This window comes from Mesoplodon mirus (genome assembly GCF_964341445.2).
Source record: "Mesoplodon mirus genome assembly, chromosome: 11".
In the NCBI taxonomy this organism is placed as follows: Eukaryota; Metazoa; Chordata; class Mammalia; order Artiodactyla; family Ziphiidae; genus Mesoplodon; species Mesoplodon mirus.
In genome coordinates, this window is record NC_138987.1 from 58,469,781 (window position 1) to 58,489,618 (window position 19,838).

At 48.8% G+C, this 19,838-nt stretch overlaps 1 protein-coding gene across 1 annotated transcript; it reads left to right on the plus strand.

The window, feature by feature from the left end:
• Positions 1-7,008: 7,008 nt before the first annotated feature.
• On the plus strand, positions 7,009-10,740 carry KRT18 (keratin 18). The gene is made up of 7 exons (XM_082635847.1): positions 7,009-7,565; positions 8,334-8,416; positions 8,701-8,857; positions 9,410-9,574; positions 9,682-9,807; positions 9,993-10,216; positions 10,559-10,740. Exons 1-7 carry the CDS (start codon positions 7,152-7,154, stop codon positions 10,677-10,679), a joined length of 1,290 nt encoding a protein of 429 aa, XP_082491973.1. The 5' UTR covers positions 7,009-7,151; the 3' UTR covers positions 10,680-10,740.
• Positions 10,741-19,838: the final 9,098 nt, after the last annotated feature.

The window sequence follows — 19,838 nt, forward strand, 5'->3', positions numbered from 1 at the left end:
ATTTCTTTGGGAATTCCCCAGCAGTCCAGTGGTTAGGAGACCACTCTTTCACCACCAAGGGTACAGGTTCAACCCCTGGTCTAGGAACTAAGATCCCGCAAGCCGCAAGGCACAGCCAAAATAATTTTTTAAATAAAAAAACATTTCTTTGAAAGCTCCAACTGGGGACAATATCCAGTGATGGGCAGGAGATACGTATCTGAAACTCAGAGAAGGGGACTCTGTTGGATACTGTAACAGATCACAATACCATTCTATCTGTAAAGACTTCTCCTTGACCCCCCTGTCTCTCTAACAAGTTCTTGTTCATTTTTTTGAAGCTCTGCCAGAGCATTCCCTCCTTCTTGAGGTTCTCCACGATCCCAACCCTTCCACCTAAAATGTGAGCTCCGCAAGAACAACAACCTTATCTGGCTTTTCTTTGCTGTATCCCCAGAGCCTAGAACATGGCTGGCACATAGCAGCTGCCTTACAAATTGTTAATGAATGGATGAATTATTCCCTCCTCTGATACTACTTTAGAACTTTTCATAGCACCTATCACACTGTATTTTTTTGGTCCGGTTATCTGTCCCCTCTAATAATCATCTCCTTGATTATTAGTGTTTATTTTTATTTATCTCTGTATACCCAGCTCACTGTAGAACTGAACCAAACTGAGAGACTTGAACTTCCGTGCTGATGATTATTGCAGCAGAAGGCGGCAGGGGAGCACCTGCTATGCTCCAGGCCCTATCATGCACATTTAATTCCTGCAGCAACAGATGAGGAAACTGTAGCTCAGAGAAGCTTACTAACTAACTTGGGCACCCAACTTGAACGAGGTCACTCAGCAGGCAAACAACAGAGCTAGAACACAAACTCAGATCTGCCTGACTCCAAAATCTATGCTCTTTTCCTATCCTTTCTTTTCCTTAAGATCCTTAACTCCATGATTTTCAGCCACCCTTAAATGATTATCATCTGCTCTGACCCCAAACTCCGACAGTCCCCTCTCTGACATGCCACATCTCGTGCTCCCTTGTTTTCTAGACTGCAGTTGCCATCCATCATGTCAGCTCCCAAGCCCTGGACTCCTTTTCCTCTGAGGTCTTCTGGTTGTCTTTGCTTGCCCACTCAACCCACCCCAAGAGTCTATTTCAACAATGTTGTAAATCTAGATTCCTTTGCCTCTGAATTTCCACCACTCCCTCCCGCTCATCTCTCAGCAAGAGATTCCCCCAGGATACCGATTCTCATGTGGTTGGTCTCATCATGGAGCCATGCTGTGTGACCGTCACTGGGACCTCAGAACCGTTCACATGGCCTCACACACCATGTTACCTCATCACGCGTGCTGCAGACTCCTTCTGCCTGTCCTGCTCTTCCCATCGGTAGAGAGGCAGAAGCATGTAGAGGTTACGTATGACAAATCCCAGGTCTGCCACCTACTAGTACTGGCACTCTTCAGGTTTCCACTGAAATGTCACTTCCCCTAGGCTCTTAGGCTGGGTTAGCAGTTGCTGCTATGGGCTTCCATTGGGCCCTGGACTTGCCCTGGCCCAGCACCAACCTCACTCCATTGTCATTGCTTGTTTAATCACTGATCAGCCTGGCTAAACAGTACCATCCTGAGGACACCTTCCATCAACCTTGCTACCTACAACAGGGTATCACCCCATTTTCTCCTTTCCTTCCCTGACAAACCTTTTTTTTTAATTTTTAATTTTTTTTGTTGTTGTTGTTGTGCCATGTGGCTTTCAGGATGTTAGTTCCCCGACCGGGGATCGAACCCATGCTCCCAGCAGTGGAAGCGTGGGGTCCTAACCACTGGACCACCAGGAAATTCCCTAAACTTCTTTTTTTTTTTTTTTTTTGGCCACAACACACGGCTTGTGGGATCTTAGCAAGGACTGAACTTGAACCCTCAGCCATGAGAGCAGAGTCCTAACCACTGGACTGCGAGGGCATTCCACCAAACTTCGTAGAAGAAAAGTTTACATTCTGTTTCCACTTAGCAGTAACCACTTACTCCTTGGCCTTTCAGCGTCTGGCTTTGGTCTCCTTCACTTTACTGGAAGTGTTCTGCTTGTCCTCAGCCCCCTTGATCTCTGTGTGCATCTGCCCCTCCTTGAAACTTTTTCTCCTTGGCTTTCATGACAGCCCTCTCTCCTGGTCTCTTTTGGGGGCTGGCAGGAGTCTGGACCTCCTCTCCTTTCTCCTCTCTTTTCCCTTCGTCTCTTCCTCCTCTTCTTGCCTTGGGCCCCTCTGTGCAGATTCTGCACACTTTTTTTGTCTGATCTTTTTCCTTAGGCCATCTCATCCACACCAGGGTTTCCCCCAGATCCTCTAGGGGGATGGCTCCAGACAGGGCTACCACATCTGCCTGTGCAGGTCGGTCAGCGCACAGGCCAAGGAGACAAGGAGGAGGCTGACTTTGTCCTGTTTTTGCAAAGGCCCTGAGGGCTAGTCTTGGCTCCACAAGCTGCATTCCATACCCCGCGCCTCTATCAAGCTGTAGCCTTGCTTGTCTAGCTGCTCACAGGACAGTTTCCCCAGACATTGCTAGTAGATCTGCCTAGTTCAAAGCCAAAAGGAGAGAGACTGGTAGAGACGTGACCATTGATGGGATGGGGTTTTTTTTTTTTTTTTTTTTTTTTTGCGGTACGCGGGCCTCTCACTGCTGTGGCCTCTCCCGTTGCGGAGCACAGGCTCCGGACACGCAGGCTCAGCGGCCATGGATCACGGGCCCAGCCGCTCCACGGCATGTGGGATCTTCCCGGACCGGGGCACGAACCCGTGTCCCCTGCATCAGCAGGCGGACTCTCAACCACTGCGCCACCAGGGAAGCCCAATGGGATGATTTTGAGATGGGTTTTCAACTACTCTACTTTTCCATTTCACCCCCTTTTCCATAGACTCAGTTTTAGCTGCCCCTGCCCTGTGCCCAAATTGAAAGTAAAGAAATAGTGATGAGGAGGGAGCAGAAGGCTAGAGGGTAGTGAGAGCAAAACAAGGGATCTGGGAAGAAGAAGAGATGGGGTCAAACCAGACGAGAGGAAATGAACTGACTTCTTCAGCTGTCAAAGCCCTTCCAGGCAGATTGTCGCATTTGATTCTCATGAAAGCTCTCGGAGTATATGTAACTATTATCCTTATTCTACACCTGAGGAGACCAAGGCAAGTAAAGTTGCCTAAGATCACCCAGCCAGCAGTGGGACCTTGAACCCAGGTCTTTTGACACCAAATGCCACACTCATCCCTGTGCGCCACACACCTCTTGGCAGATTTGAAAGAGGTGATGGGCTGGGGGATGGCATTGAGGTAATGGGGTTGTACCAGAGGAGGGACCAGGAGTACCAGGGTCAGAAGGGGGAAGGGGAAGGGGTCATAAGAATAGGGCTTCCCTGGTGGCGCAGTGGTTGAGAGTCCGCCTGCCAATGCAGGGGACGCGGGTTCATGCCCCGGTCCAGGAAGATCCCACATGCCGCAGAGTGTCTGGGCCCGTAAGCCATGGCCGCTGAGCCTGCGCGTCCGGAGCCTGTGCTCCGCAGTGGGAGAGGCCACAACAGTGAGAGGCCCGCGTACCGCAAATAAAAAAAAAAAAGGAGAGGCCACGCCTGGTGGGTGAGAGCTGGCTTTGCCAGAGGAGACTGCAGGGGAACCCAGGGAGCTGAGGGGACTCTGGAAGGGCCAGATTTCCTGGAATCCTCTCTGAGCTTTATCGCTGGAGATTCCTGGGCAGCTACATGTTCTTCATGATCTTTCCTTCCTTTATCCCTGGAAAATAACCCAGGATACAAACCCAGCTGAAGCAATGATATAAAAGTACCAGAGCATTCTTTGACCTTCCCAACGCTGGGGGAAAGGGCCTGGCCCGAACCCTCAGAACCCCTCCCCCGGTCTACACTAGACAGGCAGGTCCAGGGTCTCCAAATGGGGCAGGGACACTTCCAGAGACATTCCCAAAAGTCTTGAGGGATTCAGACTGGGCCTTGCTCCCAACCCAGCTGCCACCCCCATCATCCCACCTGCCTCCACAGCTTACCTAACCACACTCCTCAGCCCCCTTTTCCATTAATTGTTTAAATCAAAATCATTTATGGAGCTCCCGCTACATGCCAGACTCAGGGCTGAGCAAGAGGAATTCCCACTCAGCCCCCAGACTCCTTTTCCTCGGGTCTCGCCCCGTTCCTCCCTCTGTGTGTTCTCGTCCTCAGAGGCTCTGCCCCTAATTCAGTAGCCCTTGGGGTCCTCCTGTGGGAGGCCCGCTGGCACGCTGGGCCCTGCACTGAGGGGAGCTGAGGGGAGCCTCCCAGGCCAACCTCTCATCCGCCTTGCTGCCCCCTACTGTCCCCACCAAAAAGACCTATCACTGCCCCCAAGACACTCACACGTTTGGAAGGTCCTTTCTGGAGTCGTTCTCAATCCTTCAGTCCTTGGAGACGGTGATGAGAATCCAACTCCCGCCCCCGCCACTCCCCCGCCCCCTGCTGTCTGGTCTATAGACCCCAACCATCACACTTCAGTTGCTATTCTAAACAACCCCCTCCTCAGGGTTGGGTACAAAATTTACAGACTAAATGATAAAGCAAAGCCTAAAGGGCTCCAGGCCCCCATGATCCCCCAATCCCTTAATCTCCCCACTATCTAGTTCTTCCAGGTCTTTGGCTCCAGCTCTCCAAGGGAGAGTGTAGGGAAGGGGGAGGAAAGAGCTGACCCGCCCCCCCCTTATCAGGGTCATCTCGGAGTTTACTCAGTAGTTAAACCTGTCTCTCAGGTTCCCAGCTCCCCCCCAGCAGGACACCGGAACACAGGGCAGGATGGGGGTGGGGGACCATTTCCCCTCCTTCAGGACCCCCCTCTGCTGAGCTCCTTTACTCATCTGTCTTTGTTCCGGCCTCTCACCGGGACCCTTCCTGTTCCTCCTACTCCAGGGACCGGCCTCACCATCGCCCATCCCACCACCACCCCAGAGCCCCAGTGCTGGGAACCTGGGGACCCGAAACTCCCCCCTCACACCCCCTTCCCCAGCTCTCCCAGAGGCTCTCAGAAGAGCGAAAAGGCCCTGAACCACAAAGGAATCTGGATGTGGTGGAAAAGGGCAGGCTGGTGCTGGAAACCTGAGGTCGGTATTTGCCCCGATGCTGCAAGAGGTCAGGAATGTGGCCACTAACAATCAGCTATGGGAGATAAGACCTGGCTGGCAGCTCTCCTCCTCCAGCCCCAGACAGTGCCTCCATCCCCAGGCCCCAAAATGTCCCAAGCAGTTGGAGTGGGGCAGGAGTCAGAGAAAGACCTGGAAAGGAGTTTAGATAAGAATCCTTAGATCTGGGCCTAATCCCTGTTGGAATTCAAAGTCCCCCAGGGGTGTTAAGTGACTTAGAAAGAGTCCTTATATCATGGAGACATCTTTACAATTACACTGACCCCCTCACAGCTGCCCTCTTGGAGATTTACTCCCCAGTAAGTAATTAGCATTTGTTCAGTGAATAAGTGAGTAATAATTAACATTCATATCAATTGCCACCCAAGGAGATAGACTGGACTGGCTTTCTTCTCCTTTTACCAGTGAAGAAACTGAAGTACAGAGTTAAGTGACTTTCCCAAGGTCACGCAGCTGGCAAAGTCCACAAGTGCCTCCCCTCTGTCTGGTCCATTGACCTAGCTACTCCTGGGGCCCCTCCTCTTCCCATTCCTCCTCTCCCATCTGCCTTCACCTCTTCAGTTCAGCTAGCAGCTCGATAAGAATCAATAGGTCCTCCCCAGAGCAAAGAGCGCAGACAGGTGTGCAATGCCAGGCCCTGCCAGACAAATGAGCTGCTGGTGGCAACAGACTTGAAGGCCCAGTACCTCAGGATTCCTCCAGCTCATTCAGCAGAGGGTCACCATCCAGCTTCAGGGGTGAAGGGAGCAGGGGGAACTTCCCTACATCCATCCTTCTCACCCATATCCTGACATAAGCTTCCTGGAGGGGGCAGCCCCCTGGGGACAGGCTTGGGATCCAGAGAGCCTTTGGAGGAGAGGCAGGGGAAGGAGGGGGCCTGCAGAACAGTCCTAGTAAGGAGGGAGAAAGGGTCCCTTTCTGAGTCTCAGCCAGAATGTTTGGAGGTGTGCGTGTCTGTCCTCTCAAGCCCCATAACAAATGGGACACATGACAGTCTCCATGAGGGATTATTGGTCTCTTTCCACTGCTGCTCTCCCAGCAACTAGAACAGGGCCTGATGCACAGTAGGTGCCCAACAAATATTTGTCGAACTGTAAGTGCTCAGAAATATTTGTTTACCCAAGGGTGTGGGTAAGGCTGATACGCAGGTGTGTAGAGGTGAGGAGTCCTGTTCAAACCACAGAGTGCTCCGGGAAGGCCAGGCCTCCGTGGCAGTGGGCTGAGGGATGGGGAGGGGTGACCGGAAGGTTCAGAGTGAACATAATTGGTGAGTAAGCGTGTCTGTGGGTAATTGACAATACACGTGCATAGGATAGGGGCTAAGTGTGTGCTAGGGAACAAGTGCAGCAGGGCATGATTGGGAACCAAGTGTGTGGGGGGGTCGAGTGTAAACCAGCAGACTTGAGGCTCAGAATCGCGTTTCCCTTCCTCTTCTGCAGCCCCCAACTTTTCTTCCCCAGGACTCCTAGGGCTCCGGGATTCCCCAAGATGTCCCCTGCAGGTGGGAACTTGGGCTGCAGCTGAGGACAACGACGGAGACTCACACCCGACCTCGACACTCATCCCCCAAATTCTCAACCAAGCCTGTACCTCCCCTACCTGGGGGAGGGGGGTACCATGACGTCATTTCCTGCCCTGAAGTCCCAGCTGCCAGAGCCAACTTTACCTGCTGCCCACGGCTGTCCCGGCCCCATTCACTCACCGCCACCCTGGGTGCTGGAGGGTGACCTTGGCAGGGCGGTGCTGAGGGGGCGGGGAAAGGCTGGGGGAGGGTCAGGAACCGGAGGCGCGGAGACCCGGCCGTCCACCTGTGGCGCAGGCTTCCGCGCTTCCGCGGCGACTCTGGTGGCGGAGGCGGGGCCTGTCGGGGGGCGGGTCCCCACCCACCCCCACCCACCCCCACCCACCCCCCTCCCTGAGAGCTATAACTTGAGAGTTGCGGACCTCACACACTCCACGGCCCAGCACCTAAGTCCTGGTCTCGCTCTTTCTTCGCGGAACAAACATGAGCTTCACCGCCCAGTCCACCTTCTCCAGCTACCGGTCCCTGGGCTCTGCGCAGTCACCTAGCCACCGGGTCCAACCGGTCAGCAGCGCTGCCAGCGTCTATGCAGGCGCCGGGGGCTCGGGCTCCCGGATCTCCGTGTCCCGCTCCACCAGCGTCCGGGGCGGCTGGGGGTCCGGGAACCTGGGCGCCGGGATGGCTGGGGGTCTGGTGGGTGTAGGGGGCATCCAGGGCGAGAAGGAGACCATGCAAGACCTGAATGACCGCCTGGCCTCCTACCTGGAGAGGGTGAGGAGCCTGGAGACCGATAATAGGAGACTGGAGAGCAAAATCCGGGAACACCTAGAGAAGAAGGGACCCCAGGTCAGAGACTGGGGGCACTACTTGGAGACCATCGAGGACCTGAGGGCTCAGGTAAGGGGGCATGGAGGGAGCAGCCCCAACTCCCAGCCACGTTTGACCCTCCAGTTATCCACTCCCCTCTTCCTCTCCCTCCCCCAAGGATAGGGTGGGGTGCATGCACTCCTTCCCCTTGTCTATCTCCCGCCCCGCCCCCAACTCCACCCGCAGAGGGTTAAGAATGCCCCTAATTTCCATAGACATCGCCCCTAGTCACAGGGACCCCAAGGGTGGTGAATGGGCACAGGAGGGCCCTTCCCCAGGACAGAGTGGGAAGAGGACGGGGGAGCTTCGCAGAGGAGTGGACAGCATAGAGGGAGGTGAAACAAGGCTCATAAAGAGGGCCCAGACACTCTGGCTTCTGGTGGAGAGGGGACCATTGGAGGGGTTAAGCGGATGTGGCTAAGGCTGAGTCATCTGGGAGTAAACTGGAGGCCTACCGGTGGGGCGGGGGGATGCTGAGCAGGTGCACTAGGAAAACTGCTGGGAGAGGGCCAGGGAGAGGCGTTTTAGTAACTGCTCACTTCCGGGCTGGCCAGGCAGCAGAGGCCTAGAAGGAAGGGCAGCAGGAGACTGGGAACGCTGGGATTTGAGACTCCAGGAAAGGAGGGAACAGTATGAGGGGGCCCAGGTAGAAGGGGATAGGTATACAAGGAAAGCCTCTGGTTATTCCAGGGACTAGGAAGGTTTTTTCACTGAGACACATAACACCCTCCACACACTCGGCCCACCCCATCACTGATTTCCCATTCATGGAGCAACCTCTCTCTACAATCCCCCCAGATTTTTGCAAGTTCTGTGGACAATGCCCACATCGTTCTGCAGATTGATAATGCCCGTCTTGCTGCTGATGACTTCAGAGTCAAGTAAGGCTGGGGGCTAGGAAGCTGGGGTCCGTTAGGGGGATCTTGTTCAGCTGTGGGTAGAGCTGGGTGGATGAGAGTAAGGCTCCATCAATTTATTCTCCACGTAACCCAGTGTAAGAACACTGTTCCCCAAGAGCCAGGAACGGTGCTCAGAGGATTACTGCCTGATTCCTGAATCAGGTGGCTGGTTTGCAGTGGGCACAGGGCTGCTCTTAGTAGGTGGCGTGGGTTGAGAAGGTTCAGGATCAGAGACGGGGCCCTTCCAATCACCTCCACTCCCACAGGTATGAGACAGAGCTGGCCATGCGCCAGTCTGTGGAGAGTGACATCCACGGGCTCCGCAAGGTCATTGACGACACCAATGTCACCCGGCTGCAGCTGGAGACTGAGATCGAGGCTCTCAAGGAGGAGCTGCTGTTCATGAAGAAGAACCACGAGGAGGCAAGCAGGGGACCCTGGCCAAGCCAGGAACCAAGGGACCAAGATGAGTCTGGGCCGGGGACTAGACAGAGCAGGCCGCCTGCAAGCCACCTTGCAGGGGAGTTTAGAACTACCAGCCTGAGTGCTTCTTAATCAGACTGTTGCCACGCTCGGTGGGTCACCTGAATTAGAGCGTGGTGAGGTCAAAAGGCCATGGGTGAGAGGATGAGATGAGGACCACAGTGGAAACAGCTAGCAGTAGAAGTGAGACCTGATGGAGGAGGTGAGGGAGGAAGGTACAAGGAGCAGGTTTGTAGATGGAGGGACAGGGTGAAGGGAGGAGAGAGAAACCACCACCTGTGAGTGACAAGCATGATGTTGACAGCTGGCATTTTACCCATCTGGAGTAGAAGGCCCAGAACTGGCAATGCCCAGAGAGCAAAGTCAAGAGATTGCCCTGTTCTGTTCTCCAACTGATCCTGTAGGCCTTCTGGAAGAGGCAGTCACAGATGAAGAGGCTTCCTGGAGCTCTGACCCTGAGCACCTCTTCACTTTTGTCCCTTTCTCCTTTAGGAAGTAAAGGGTCTACAAAACCAGATTGCCAACTCTGGGTTGACCGTGGAGTTGGATGCCCCCAAAGCTCAGGACCTCAGCAAGATCATGGCGGACATCCGGGCCCAGTATGACGAACTGGCTCAGAAGAACCGAGAGGAGCTGGACAAGTACTGGTCCCAGCAGGTACACGAGGGAGAGGGATGGATGCCAGGCTAAGCACAAGAGGCACGAGGGTGCAGGAGGGAAGCCGACAGAGAAGGAGGGACCTGAGGACCCTATTCCCCCCGCAGATTGAGGAGAGCACCACAGTGGTCACCTCGCAGACCGCTGAGATAGGAGCTGCTGAGATGACACTCACGGAGCTGAGACGCACCGTCCAGTCCCTGGAGATCGACCTGGACTCCATGAGAAATCTGGTGAGAGCCCTCAGTGCGTGCCTTTCGCTCAGAAAGAGTTGTTTCTCGCTGTATTCCCCACTACTACTACTCACTACCCTAGTACCTGGCAAACAGTAGGCGCTCAAAGTTTCAAAGAGGGCTGAAAGCTGCAGAGACTCTCCCTCCACCCTGTCTCACCCGACCCTCTCCCTATGCCCCTGCAGAAGGCCAGCCTGGAGAACAGCCTGAGGGAAGTGGAGGCCCGCTATGCCATGCAGATGGAGCAGCTCAATGGGGTCCTCCTGCACCTGGAGTCAGAGCTGGCCCAGACCCGGGCAGAGGGGCAACGCCAGACCCAGGAGTACGATGCCCTGCTGAATGTCAAGATCAAGCTGGAGGCTGAGATCAACACCTACCGCCGCCTCCTGGAAGATGGGGAGGACTTCAAGTGAGTGGGGCTCTCCTCCTACCTGTATAAGCTGGGGTCAAGCTACCACTTCTCCCCAAAGCCTGAGCTTTTGTGAGCCCCCCATATGCCTGTTCATTGGTACCCACTGAGCACTGGGCTGGTGCTCTGTGTGTGCCCCGAGAAGAGAATAGACTAAATATTGCTCCTAGCCGTTCTTGGAGCACAGGTGGAATTTGGCCTTCAGTTTTCCTCTTATGGAGGAAGCAGCAAAGGGGAACTTGGACATGCAGGCAGGGATCGGGAGGCTTCTTTTCTCCACTTTCCTTGTTTCTCTTTTCTTTGCGGTGCTGTTTATAACTGGGGCTTTGTCTTCTGTTACAGTCTTGGTGATGCCGTGGACAGCAGCAACTCCATGCAAACCATCCAGAAGACCACCACCCTCAGGCTCATGGACGGCAAAGTAGTGTCTGAGACCTCAGACACCAAAGTTTTGAGGCATTGAGTCAGCAGAAGCAGGGTGCCCTGGGGAGCAGGAGGCCAATAAAAGTTGAGACGTTACTGCATATCACTTTGTGTCTTCCGTGGCTGATTTCATACTGCGAGCGGCTGATTTCATACTGCGAGCGTACGAATGCCCTGACTCCATAGTCCTATCTCTCTGATCAGGCAGAAATCGCCTCTGAGCCCAGAGGTTTCATATGGATTAGGGAGTGGGCAGAGGAAGGGTCTGGGTTCTTGGAAACACCTTCTCAGAGAAAAAGAAGGGAGCTAGTAGATGGATGGGCCAACGGCAGTGGGGAAAATTACAATAGAACTGTGAATCTTAACCTTAAAGAAAACTGATCATAAAGCCCCCACCTGACAGGTGCTCCTTAGTAGAAATCTGAGCCTGAGAAGGAAGTGGAGCCGACGACAGAGGGCAAAGGAAAGGGGAAGAGGTGAGACCAGAGCACAACTGGCCCCCCCATCCCTGCCACCCTGCATCCATGACCCACGGTCCAGTGCTTCTCCCCACACACCCTTCCCACACTCAGCCCCAAATCAGTGGTCCCCTATGCTCTGCTCATTCACTGAAGTGAGAATGGGATATGATTTTTAGAGTACTAGAGGTCTGGCTAGAATTGGAGTAAATGCAATCATGGCAGGTGAAGGACTAGTGTACACCAGTGGTTCCCATCTAAGTAAGTGGTGCCCTTAAGTAACCATCCACTTGGGTAATAATGAACACTTCCAGTTCTGTGCTTTTGTGTGTGTGTGTGTGTGTAAGTGGTTTTCTTGTAAATAATTGCAATAATAATTATTATCCTGTTAATTGCTACTATGCATTGAAAGTTTGCTTCTTGCTGGTCCTTTGCCAGGTTATTTCATGTAATGCTCATGATCATCCCAATGGAGTAGGTATTATCCCTTTTTTTTTTTACATCATATAGACATTTTTTTATATTCTTTTCCATTATGGTTTATCACAGGATATTGAATATAGTTCCCTGTGCTATACAGTAAGACCTTGTTGTTTATCCATCCTGTATATAATAGTTTACATCTGCTAATCCCACACACCCAATCCATCTCTCACCCGCCACACCCCAACCCCCGCCTTGGCAACCACAGTCTGTTCTCTATGTCTGTGAGTCTGTTTCTGTTTTGTAGATAGATTCATCTGTGTCATATTTTAGATTCCACATATAAGTGATATCATATGGTATTTGTCTTTCTCTTTCTGACTTACTTCACTTAGTATGATAATCTCTAGTTGCACAGTTCTGTGCTTTTGATTGGAAGTATGTCATCTAGTAGTGAAAACAAAGGACGTCTAAAACTAATATGCTTTGATTGGAATGATCATTTATCTTTTTAAATTAAAAAGTATAAAAAACAAGCACAAAATCCAAAAGGAAAGAAGGAAAGAAAATTAACTATGTCCCATTCCACTCCCCAGAGGTAACCACTGTAAAATAATTTCCTAAACTAGACATACAAACACATTTTATTTTAGGTATGTAGGCTCACACTGTTCTTCACCTTGATTTCTTAAACTTTGCTTTCTTCATTTCACAGTATAATTTGGACACGTTTCTGAATCAAAATATGTAGACTTTTTTTTTTTTTTTTACCCAGATGAGTGAATTTAGAATTTCTTCTACCTTCATTTGGAATCCATATGCATATTCCATTTACTATAAGGAAATTATTAGCCCAATATTGAGGGGGGAAAATGCAGAATTGTAGTGATTATGCATTCTGTCACCTCCCCCGTTTTGATGCCAATTTCAATTAATTTTTTCCTACCCATTGTCCAGTTGAATGTTTATACCACATAAATCTGCTCTTAATCTGCAATAAAGAATAACTACTACACTCTACAAATTCTTTCTAAACATCAGAACCTTGATCTGTGTAATGTCCAATCATGCTCCACAGACCAATTTGAGAAATGATATCTAGGTCTTACTGACCCTCGCCTTAGTAATTTGTCATCCATATAGTTTGAGAAACATCATACAAAATATATCGGCTTCCCTGGTGGCGTAGCAGTTAAGAATCCGCCTGCCAACGCAGGAGACATGGGTTTGAGCCCTGGTCCAGGAAGATCCCACATGCCGCAGAGCAACTAAGCCTGTGTGCCACAACTACTGAGCCTGCGTTCTAGAACCCGCGAGCCACAACTACTGACACCGCGTGCCACAATTACTGAAACCCATGCACTCTAGGGCCCTTGCTCCACAACAAGAGAAGCCACTGCAATGAGAAGCCCGTGCACCACAACGAAGAGTAGCCCCCGCTCGCCGCAACTAGAGAAAACCCACACACAGCAAGGAAGACCCAATGCAGCCAAAAATAAACATAAATAAATAAATTTATTTTTAAAATATATATGACATCATTTTACATAAAATTTCTACTGCATCTGTATAGGAATGATGTTGGGATCATTATTTATTTGTTTATTTATTTATTTATTTTTAATAATTACTTTTTAAAAATTTATTTATCTTACTTGTTTAGTTTTGGCCGTGTTGGGTCTTCGTTGCTGCACACAGGCTTTCTCTAGTCGTGGCGAGCAGGGGCTACTCTTCGTTGCAGTGCACGGGTTTCTCACTGCGGTGGCTCCTCTTGTTGTGGAGCATGGGCTCTAGGTGCGCAGGCTTCAGTAGTTGTGGCACGCGGGCTCTAGAGCACAGGCTCAGTAGTTGTGGCGCACGGGCTTAGTTGCTCTGCCGCATGTGGGATCTTCCCTGACCAGGGCTCGAACCTGTGTCCCCTGAATTGGCAGGAGGATTCTTAACCACTACGCCACCAGGGAAGTCCCTATTTTATTTTTTTTGTTGTTATTATTATTATTTTTTGGCCGTGCCATGTGGCATGCGGGATCTTAGGTCCCAGACCAGGGATCAAACCCAGGCCCCCTGCAATGGGAGCACGGAATTCTAACCACTGGACCGCCAAGGAATTCCCTAGGATCATTATTTTAGAAGGAACTTCAATAATTTTCTCTCAGGTCTCGGCAACAATAACCAAAAAGAAAACCGTTGTTTGGTGGGAAGGGAGCTATTATATTTAATTTCACATATACCTCATTCTTTTTAATAGCTGCCTGGTACTCTAGTGTGTAGAGTACAAATTCACTTAACCAAGGTCTTCTAGTAATGCACGTCTTGGTCTCTAGTAGTTTTGCTTTCGCAAAAATGCTGCAATTAATGTTAATTAATATGCCCTCTGTGAGCATATCTAGGAATTTATCTATAAATTCCTAAAATGGTATGCTGGACTGCCATATTAACAAATATTTATGAAGTGCCTACTTTGTGCCAGGCCCTGTGATTATATACGTGGTAAAGAAAATTGGTATTGCCCCTACCTCATGAAGCTCACAGCCTAATGGTCAAAAGTATTTGCGTTTTTATTCATTCCTCACACAAAAACTTACTTATTATGCACCAGCCACTCTTCTAGGCACTAGGGATTTTCAGTGAACAAAACAGACAAAATCCCTATCCTCATGGAGTTTATATTCTGGTGACAGGAGACAGATAATAAATGTGATATAGCATGTTAGCAGGTGACAAGTGTTATAAGCTAGATAGAGAGGCAGGGAGAATTGTAGTCAGGAAAGTGAAAAGGTGATGATCCCAGGATAATGAATCTTCAACTAATGGAAAACTGAGTTTTTACTTTAAAAATACAGTGTGTCTAATTCTGCAGTCTCTAAAAACATGAGGGTCCTTGGAGAAAAGCTAAAGACAGCACTGTTCAAGCCCCTTTGTTCTTGAGAGGCCCAGAGGAGGATGAGGCCAGGACAGGCAGCCCCTAAGGGTGCAGGGAAGCCCCCAGAGGGAGGGGGTGGGCGAATTTATCACTGTCAGGCCCCAAGAGAAGACGAGTCAGAGAGGCTGCGAAGTGAGCAGAGCAAGGGCCGCTCTTCCTGAGCCCCACGAGAGGTCACCGGGGAGCTTCTGCAGGCAGGGAACCCCACTGCCTCTGGGTGCCTGGGTTCTACTACCTGGAGGAAAACATCCTACCTGAAAGCAAGGCGCCCTAGTGAGGTGCGTCTCACCCTTCTTAAACCTACCTTCCCTGAATAAACATAAGAATCACCTATCCCGCTTCCTCCTTCCCAATCTCTCTTCAACCCCTACTTTGTCGCCCGACCTCAATCTTTGCAGGAGTCTACAGGATATGAATCCTTGGGGCAAGATGGTTGAGCTTTACTTTCTGATATTTGTTTTAGGAAAGCCATCGAGGTAGTATTCATGCCCCATCTGCCCTACCATTTTCCAAATGTGTAAGTATGACATGGTATGTGCTCCCTCTGACCACATAGGTGCCCCGGAAGTCTGATGAGCCCCTACAAAGGGTTGCGCTGCCCTGGCTGGTCATCACTGGAATTTAGCTAGGAGGAATCTATCTTTCCTCGGGCCCCTAAAAAGGAGAGACTGATGTGGTACGGTGAGCAGACAGGCCTGAGACTAGACTGACCCCAGCCAACATTATGGGATGTGTACCTGCCCGAGGATGAAGCAGAAAGTCCCTGGCAGAGGCTGAGCAGTGTTGGCAACTAAGTTGATCAAAGTAACCCGAGATGATGCGTTGGGTATGACTAGCCCTCCCATCGGACAATGTCTCACAGTTCCCAGGGCCCTTATGCATTTGATCCTCATCACAATCCTGTGAGGTATGCAAGGCAGTGGTTATTACTGGCTCTGGCCCAGAGAGGTGGGTGTAGAGGTTCACAGAGATCATGTGACTTGTCCGAAGCTACAGAGCGAGAAGCTTAACGCAGGAAAACACATCTCCAGATTCCCAGTCCCAAACTCTTTCCTGTGTGGATTACAACTTAACCCAGGGGTTCTCAGCCCTGGACGTACGTTTGAATCACCTGGCGAGATTTATAAACAATACCAAGGCCAGGTCCCATCTCCAGAGATCCTGACTCAGTTGTTCTGAGGTTGGGGTGCAGGCCTCCAAGCAAATGCTAAAAGAGCCCCTAGGTGATTCCAATGGGCAAGCAATGTTGAGAGTCAGACCCAAGTTGTACCGAGGGTCAGCACCATGGCCTTCCCTCCTTTCCTCCCAGAAAGGAAAAAGGAGATCAAGGACTCTGGTGTGGTCTGGCTGCTTTGGCTGTACTAATGAGCCTAAGAAAAGGAAGTGGCAAGCTTGACATTTTAAATTCTTTTTAAATTTTTAAATTTAAATTTTAAATTCTTGGCTGAATAGGACCGGGCTGCTCCTAAGAAAGACTTCTCAAATGAATCTCTTAACTCCTATAGCCACAGGGCTGATGCCGCTGAAACCTTACCAGGTCTTATGGGAAAAGCCGAGAGCTTAAGGAGGAATCCTAAGAATGGGCAAAGGGACTTTGGGATCTATGTGAGGATGCTGAATGCCCAGGCCCCACTAAATCTCACTGTCTGGCAGAGGCAGCCCTTCCTTCTCTGTCTAACGAGGTTGCTCCTGTCTTGCTTGAAGACTCTGTAAAAGCCTCACCTGAGGTGGTAAATGTGAAATGGGTGCCTCAGACATGTAACTAGGGGGACAAGTACAAAATCTGACCCTAGAGGAAAAGACTCACAAGATTAACAAAGATTTTGCTATATTATTAAACATAAACTTGGGGAATATGGGTGGGGTGGGATTCTAAAGATGCTAAACCAGAGAGGAAGGAACACAGTTTTAGAATTGGGCTGATTTTTTTTTTTTTCCAGGGGGGCCCTCGCCTCGCAGTTTGTGGGATCTTAGTTCCCTGACCAGGGATTGAACCCGGGCCCTTGGCAGTGAAAGCACTGAGTCCTAACCACTGGGCCACCAGGGAATTCCCTGGGCTGAATTTTTTAATATGGGTTCAGAGATTCCAAACTCGGTGTGCTAACTCCAGCAGTTAGGAATGATTTTATCTCTTTCCTTAGTTAATTTGTTAAAATCTGGATTCAGGAGTGGTGTACAACAAATGAAGCTGCAATGTTAGAAATCCTATTGCATAATGCAGAGAAAGGAATCCAAAGACTTAAAGAGAGAGGAATGTTGAAGCTGATTTATCAATCCACTCACTCACCCCTAAATAATTCCCCCAAGAGGGCCTAGGGGAAAAGTCCTTCACTGAGGCATTGAGAAATATACTGGTAAGAGAAGCCCAGCATTCTTAAAAATGGCTGTGCCGGGCTTCTCTGGTGGCGCAGTGGTTGAGAGTCCGCCTGCCGATGCAGGGGACACGGGTTCGTGCCCCGGTCTGGGAAGATCCCACATGCCGCGGAGCGGCTGGGCCGGTGAGACATGGCCGCCGAGCCTGCGCGTCCGGAGCCTGCGCTCCGCAATGGGAGAGGCCACAACAGTGAGAGGCCCGTGTAACGCAAAAAGAAAAAAAAAAAAAAAAAAAGGGCTGTGCTGATTTTTCTCTGCACTCAGGAATGGAGATGGATGGGCTGCTATGGAAATGGGCTTCCTGATTTCGATAGCAATGATGGATCCCAGCATGGAACAGCCAGGGGCAGCAGTTGACCACCAGAGGCAAGGTAGGTTTGGTTACCTTAAAAGGCAACCGGGTCAGCGTAATAATCAGAATGGTCTGACCCACGGGAATCTTTGACAGTAATTACCTGCTCATAGGATTCTAGTTCTAAAATAAGTAGGCAGTCTATTAAAGTCATCTTTTGTTTTTCTCTTATAAATGTGTCTATAAGAAATTCACTTCAAATCAAGGATATAAAAGTAAAAGAATGAAAAAAGAAGATATATCATGAAATATCAATCAAGAGAAAGCAGAAGTGGCAATATAAATGTCGGATAAAGTAGACTTCAGAGCAAAGAAAAATTGCCAGAGATAGAAAGAGACATTACATAATGATGAAAAGTCAATTCACCAAGAAGATATAGCAATCCTAATGTGTATGCACCAAACAACAGAGCTGTAAAATATGTGAAGTAAAAAAACTGATTGAACTGAAAGGAGAAATAGACAAATCCATAATTATAGTTGGACACTTCAACTCCCCTCTCTTATTAACTAATAGAACAACTAGACAGAAAATCAGCAAAGCTATAGAGGAACTCAAAAACAGCATCAACCAAGACCTCATTGTCATTTATAAAACACTCCACCAACAACAGCAGAATACAGATTCTTTTCAAGTGCCCACTGGACATATACCGAGACAGGCCATATCCTGGGCCACAAAACAAACCTCAAAAATTTGAAAAGAATTTAAATAATAGAGAATGTTTTCTCTGACCACAATGGAATCAAACTAGAAATCAACAGCAGAAAGATAACAGGAAAATCTCCAAACACTTGGAAACTAAACAACACACTTCTAAGTAATCCATGGGTCAAAGAAGTCTCAAAGGAAACCTAAAAACACATTGAAGTGAATGAAAATTTAAAAATGGTAGGATACAGATGAAAAATTAAAATTAAATTAAAAGTGGTAGGATACAGATGAACCAGTGTTGAGAGAGAAATTTATGTTCAGCTTCCATTTCGAGAACCTAGAAAAAGAACAGCAAAATAAACCCTTAGCAAGCAGAAAGAAGGACATAATAAGGAGAGCAGAAATTTTGAAAACAGTGACACAGAAAACAAAAAAGCAATGGAGAAAATCAGTGAAACAAAGAACTATTTCTTTGAAAAGATGAATAAAATTACAAACTTCTAGCAAGACAGACAAATTAAAAAAGAAAGAAGAAACAAAATTGCCAGCATCAACAATGAAATGGGATTTTTTTTTGTAGACAGAGAAAAGATTATTCTAAAATTTATATGGAAAGGCAAAGAAACAAGAATAGCTAAAACAATTACATAAAAGTGGGAAAAATCAGTCTACATGATTTGAAGACATTATTATCACTATAGTAATCACGATTGTGTGGTATCGGTGGAGGGACAGACACATAGATCAATGGAACACCATAGAGAACCCAGAAATAGATCCACACAAATATGCCCAAATTTTTGACAAAAGCATAAAAATAAATCAATAGAGAAAAAAATAGCCTTTTCAACAAGCAGTACTGGAGCAACTGGACAATTACAAACAAAAAACAACAACAACCGTCTTGACCCATGTCTTACACCTTATACAAAAATTAACTCAAAGTTGATCAAAAACTTAAGTGTAAAACATAAAACTATAAAACTATAAGGAAAAAACATAGGAGAAAATATTTGAGATCCAGAGCTAGGCAGAGCTCATAGACTTGACGTCAACAGCATGCTCCATAAAAGGAAAAAATTGCTAAGTTGGACTTCATCAAAATTAAAAGTGTTTGCTCTGTGAAAGAAGCTGTTCAGAGGATGAAAAAACAGACTAGGAGAAAATATTTGCAAACCATACATCCTACAGGTACCAGTGTCTAGAACATATAAAGAATTCTCAAAACTCAACAGTGAAAAATAAACAATCCACTTAGAAAACGGGTTAAAGACCAGAAGAAACAGTTCCTTGAAGAGGATATACAGATGGCAAATAAGCTCATGAAAAGATGTTCAATGTCACTATTAGGGAAATGCAAATTAAAATCACAACAAGATATCACGACACACCTATTAGAATGACTAAAATTTAAAAATGGACAACACCAAAAGCTGGAGCAGATGTGGAGAAACTGGAACACTCATACATTGCTGGTGGGAATGTAAAATGGCACAGCTGCTCTGAAATACAGTTTGGCAGTTCCTTAAAAATCTAAACACACGGGGGCTTCCCTGGTGAAGCAGTGGTTAAGAATCCGCCTGCCAATGCAGGGGACACGGGTTCGAGCCCTGGTCCGGGAAGATCCCACATGCCGCGGAGCATCTAAGCCCGTGGGCCACAACTACTGAGCCTGTGCTCTAGAGCCCGTGAGCCACAACTACTGAGCCTGCATGCCACAACTACTGAAGCCCATGCGCCTAGAGTCCGTGCTCTGCAACAAGACAAGCCACCACAATGAGAAGCCTGCACCGCAACAAAGAGTAGCTTCCACTCGCCACAACTAGAGAAAGCCCGCACGCAGCAATGAAGACCCAGCAGCCAAAAATAAATAAATAAATAAAATTAATTTTTAAAAAAATCTAAACACACAACCCAGCATTTGCACTCTTGGGCATTTATTCTAGAGAAATAAAAACTTTATCTTCACACAAGAACCTGTACAGGAAAACCAACAACAAAGAATGAACTTAAGG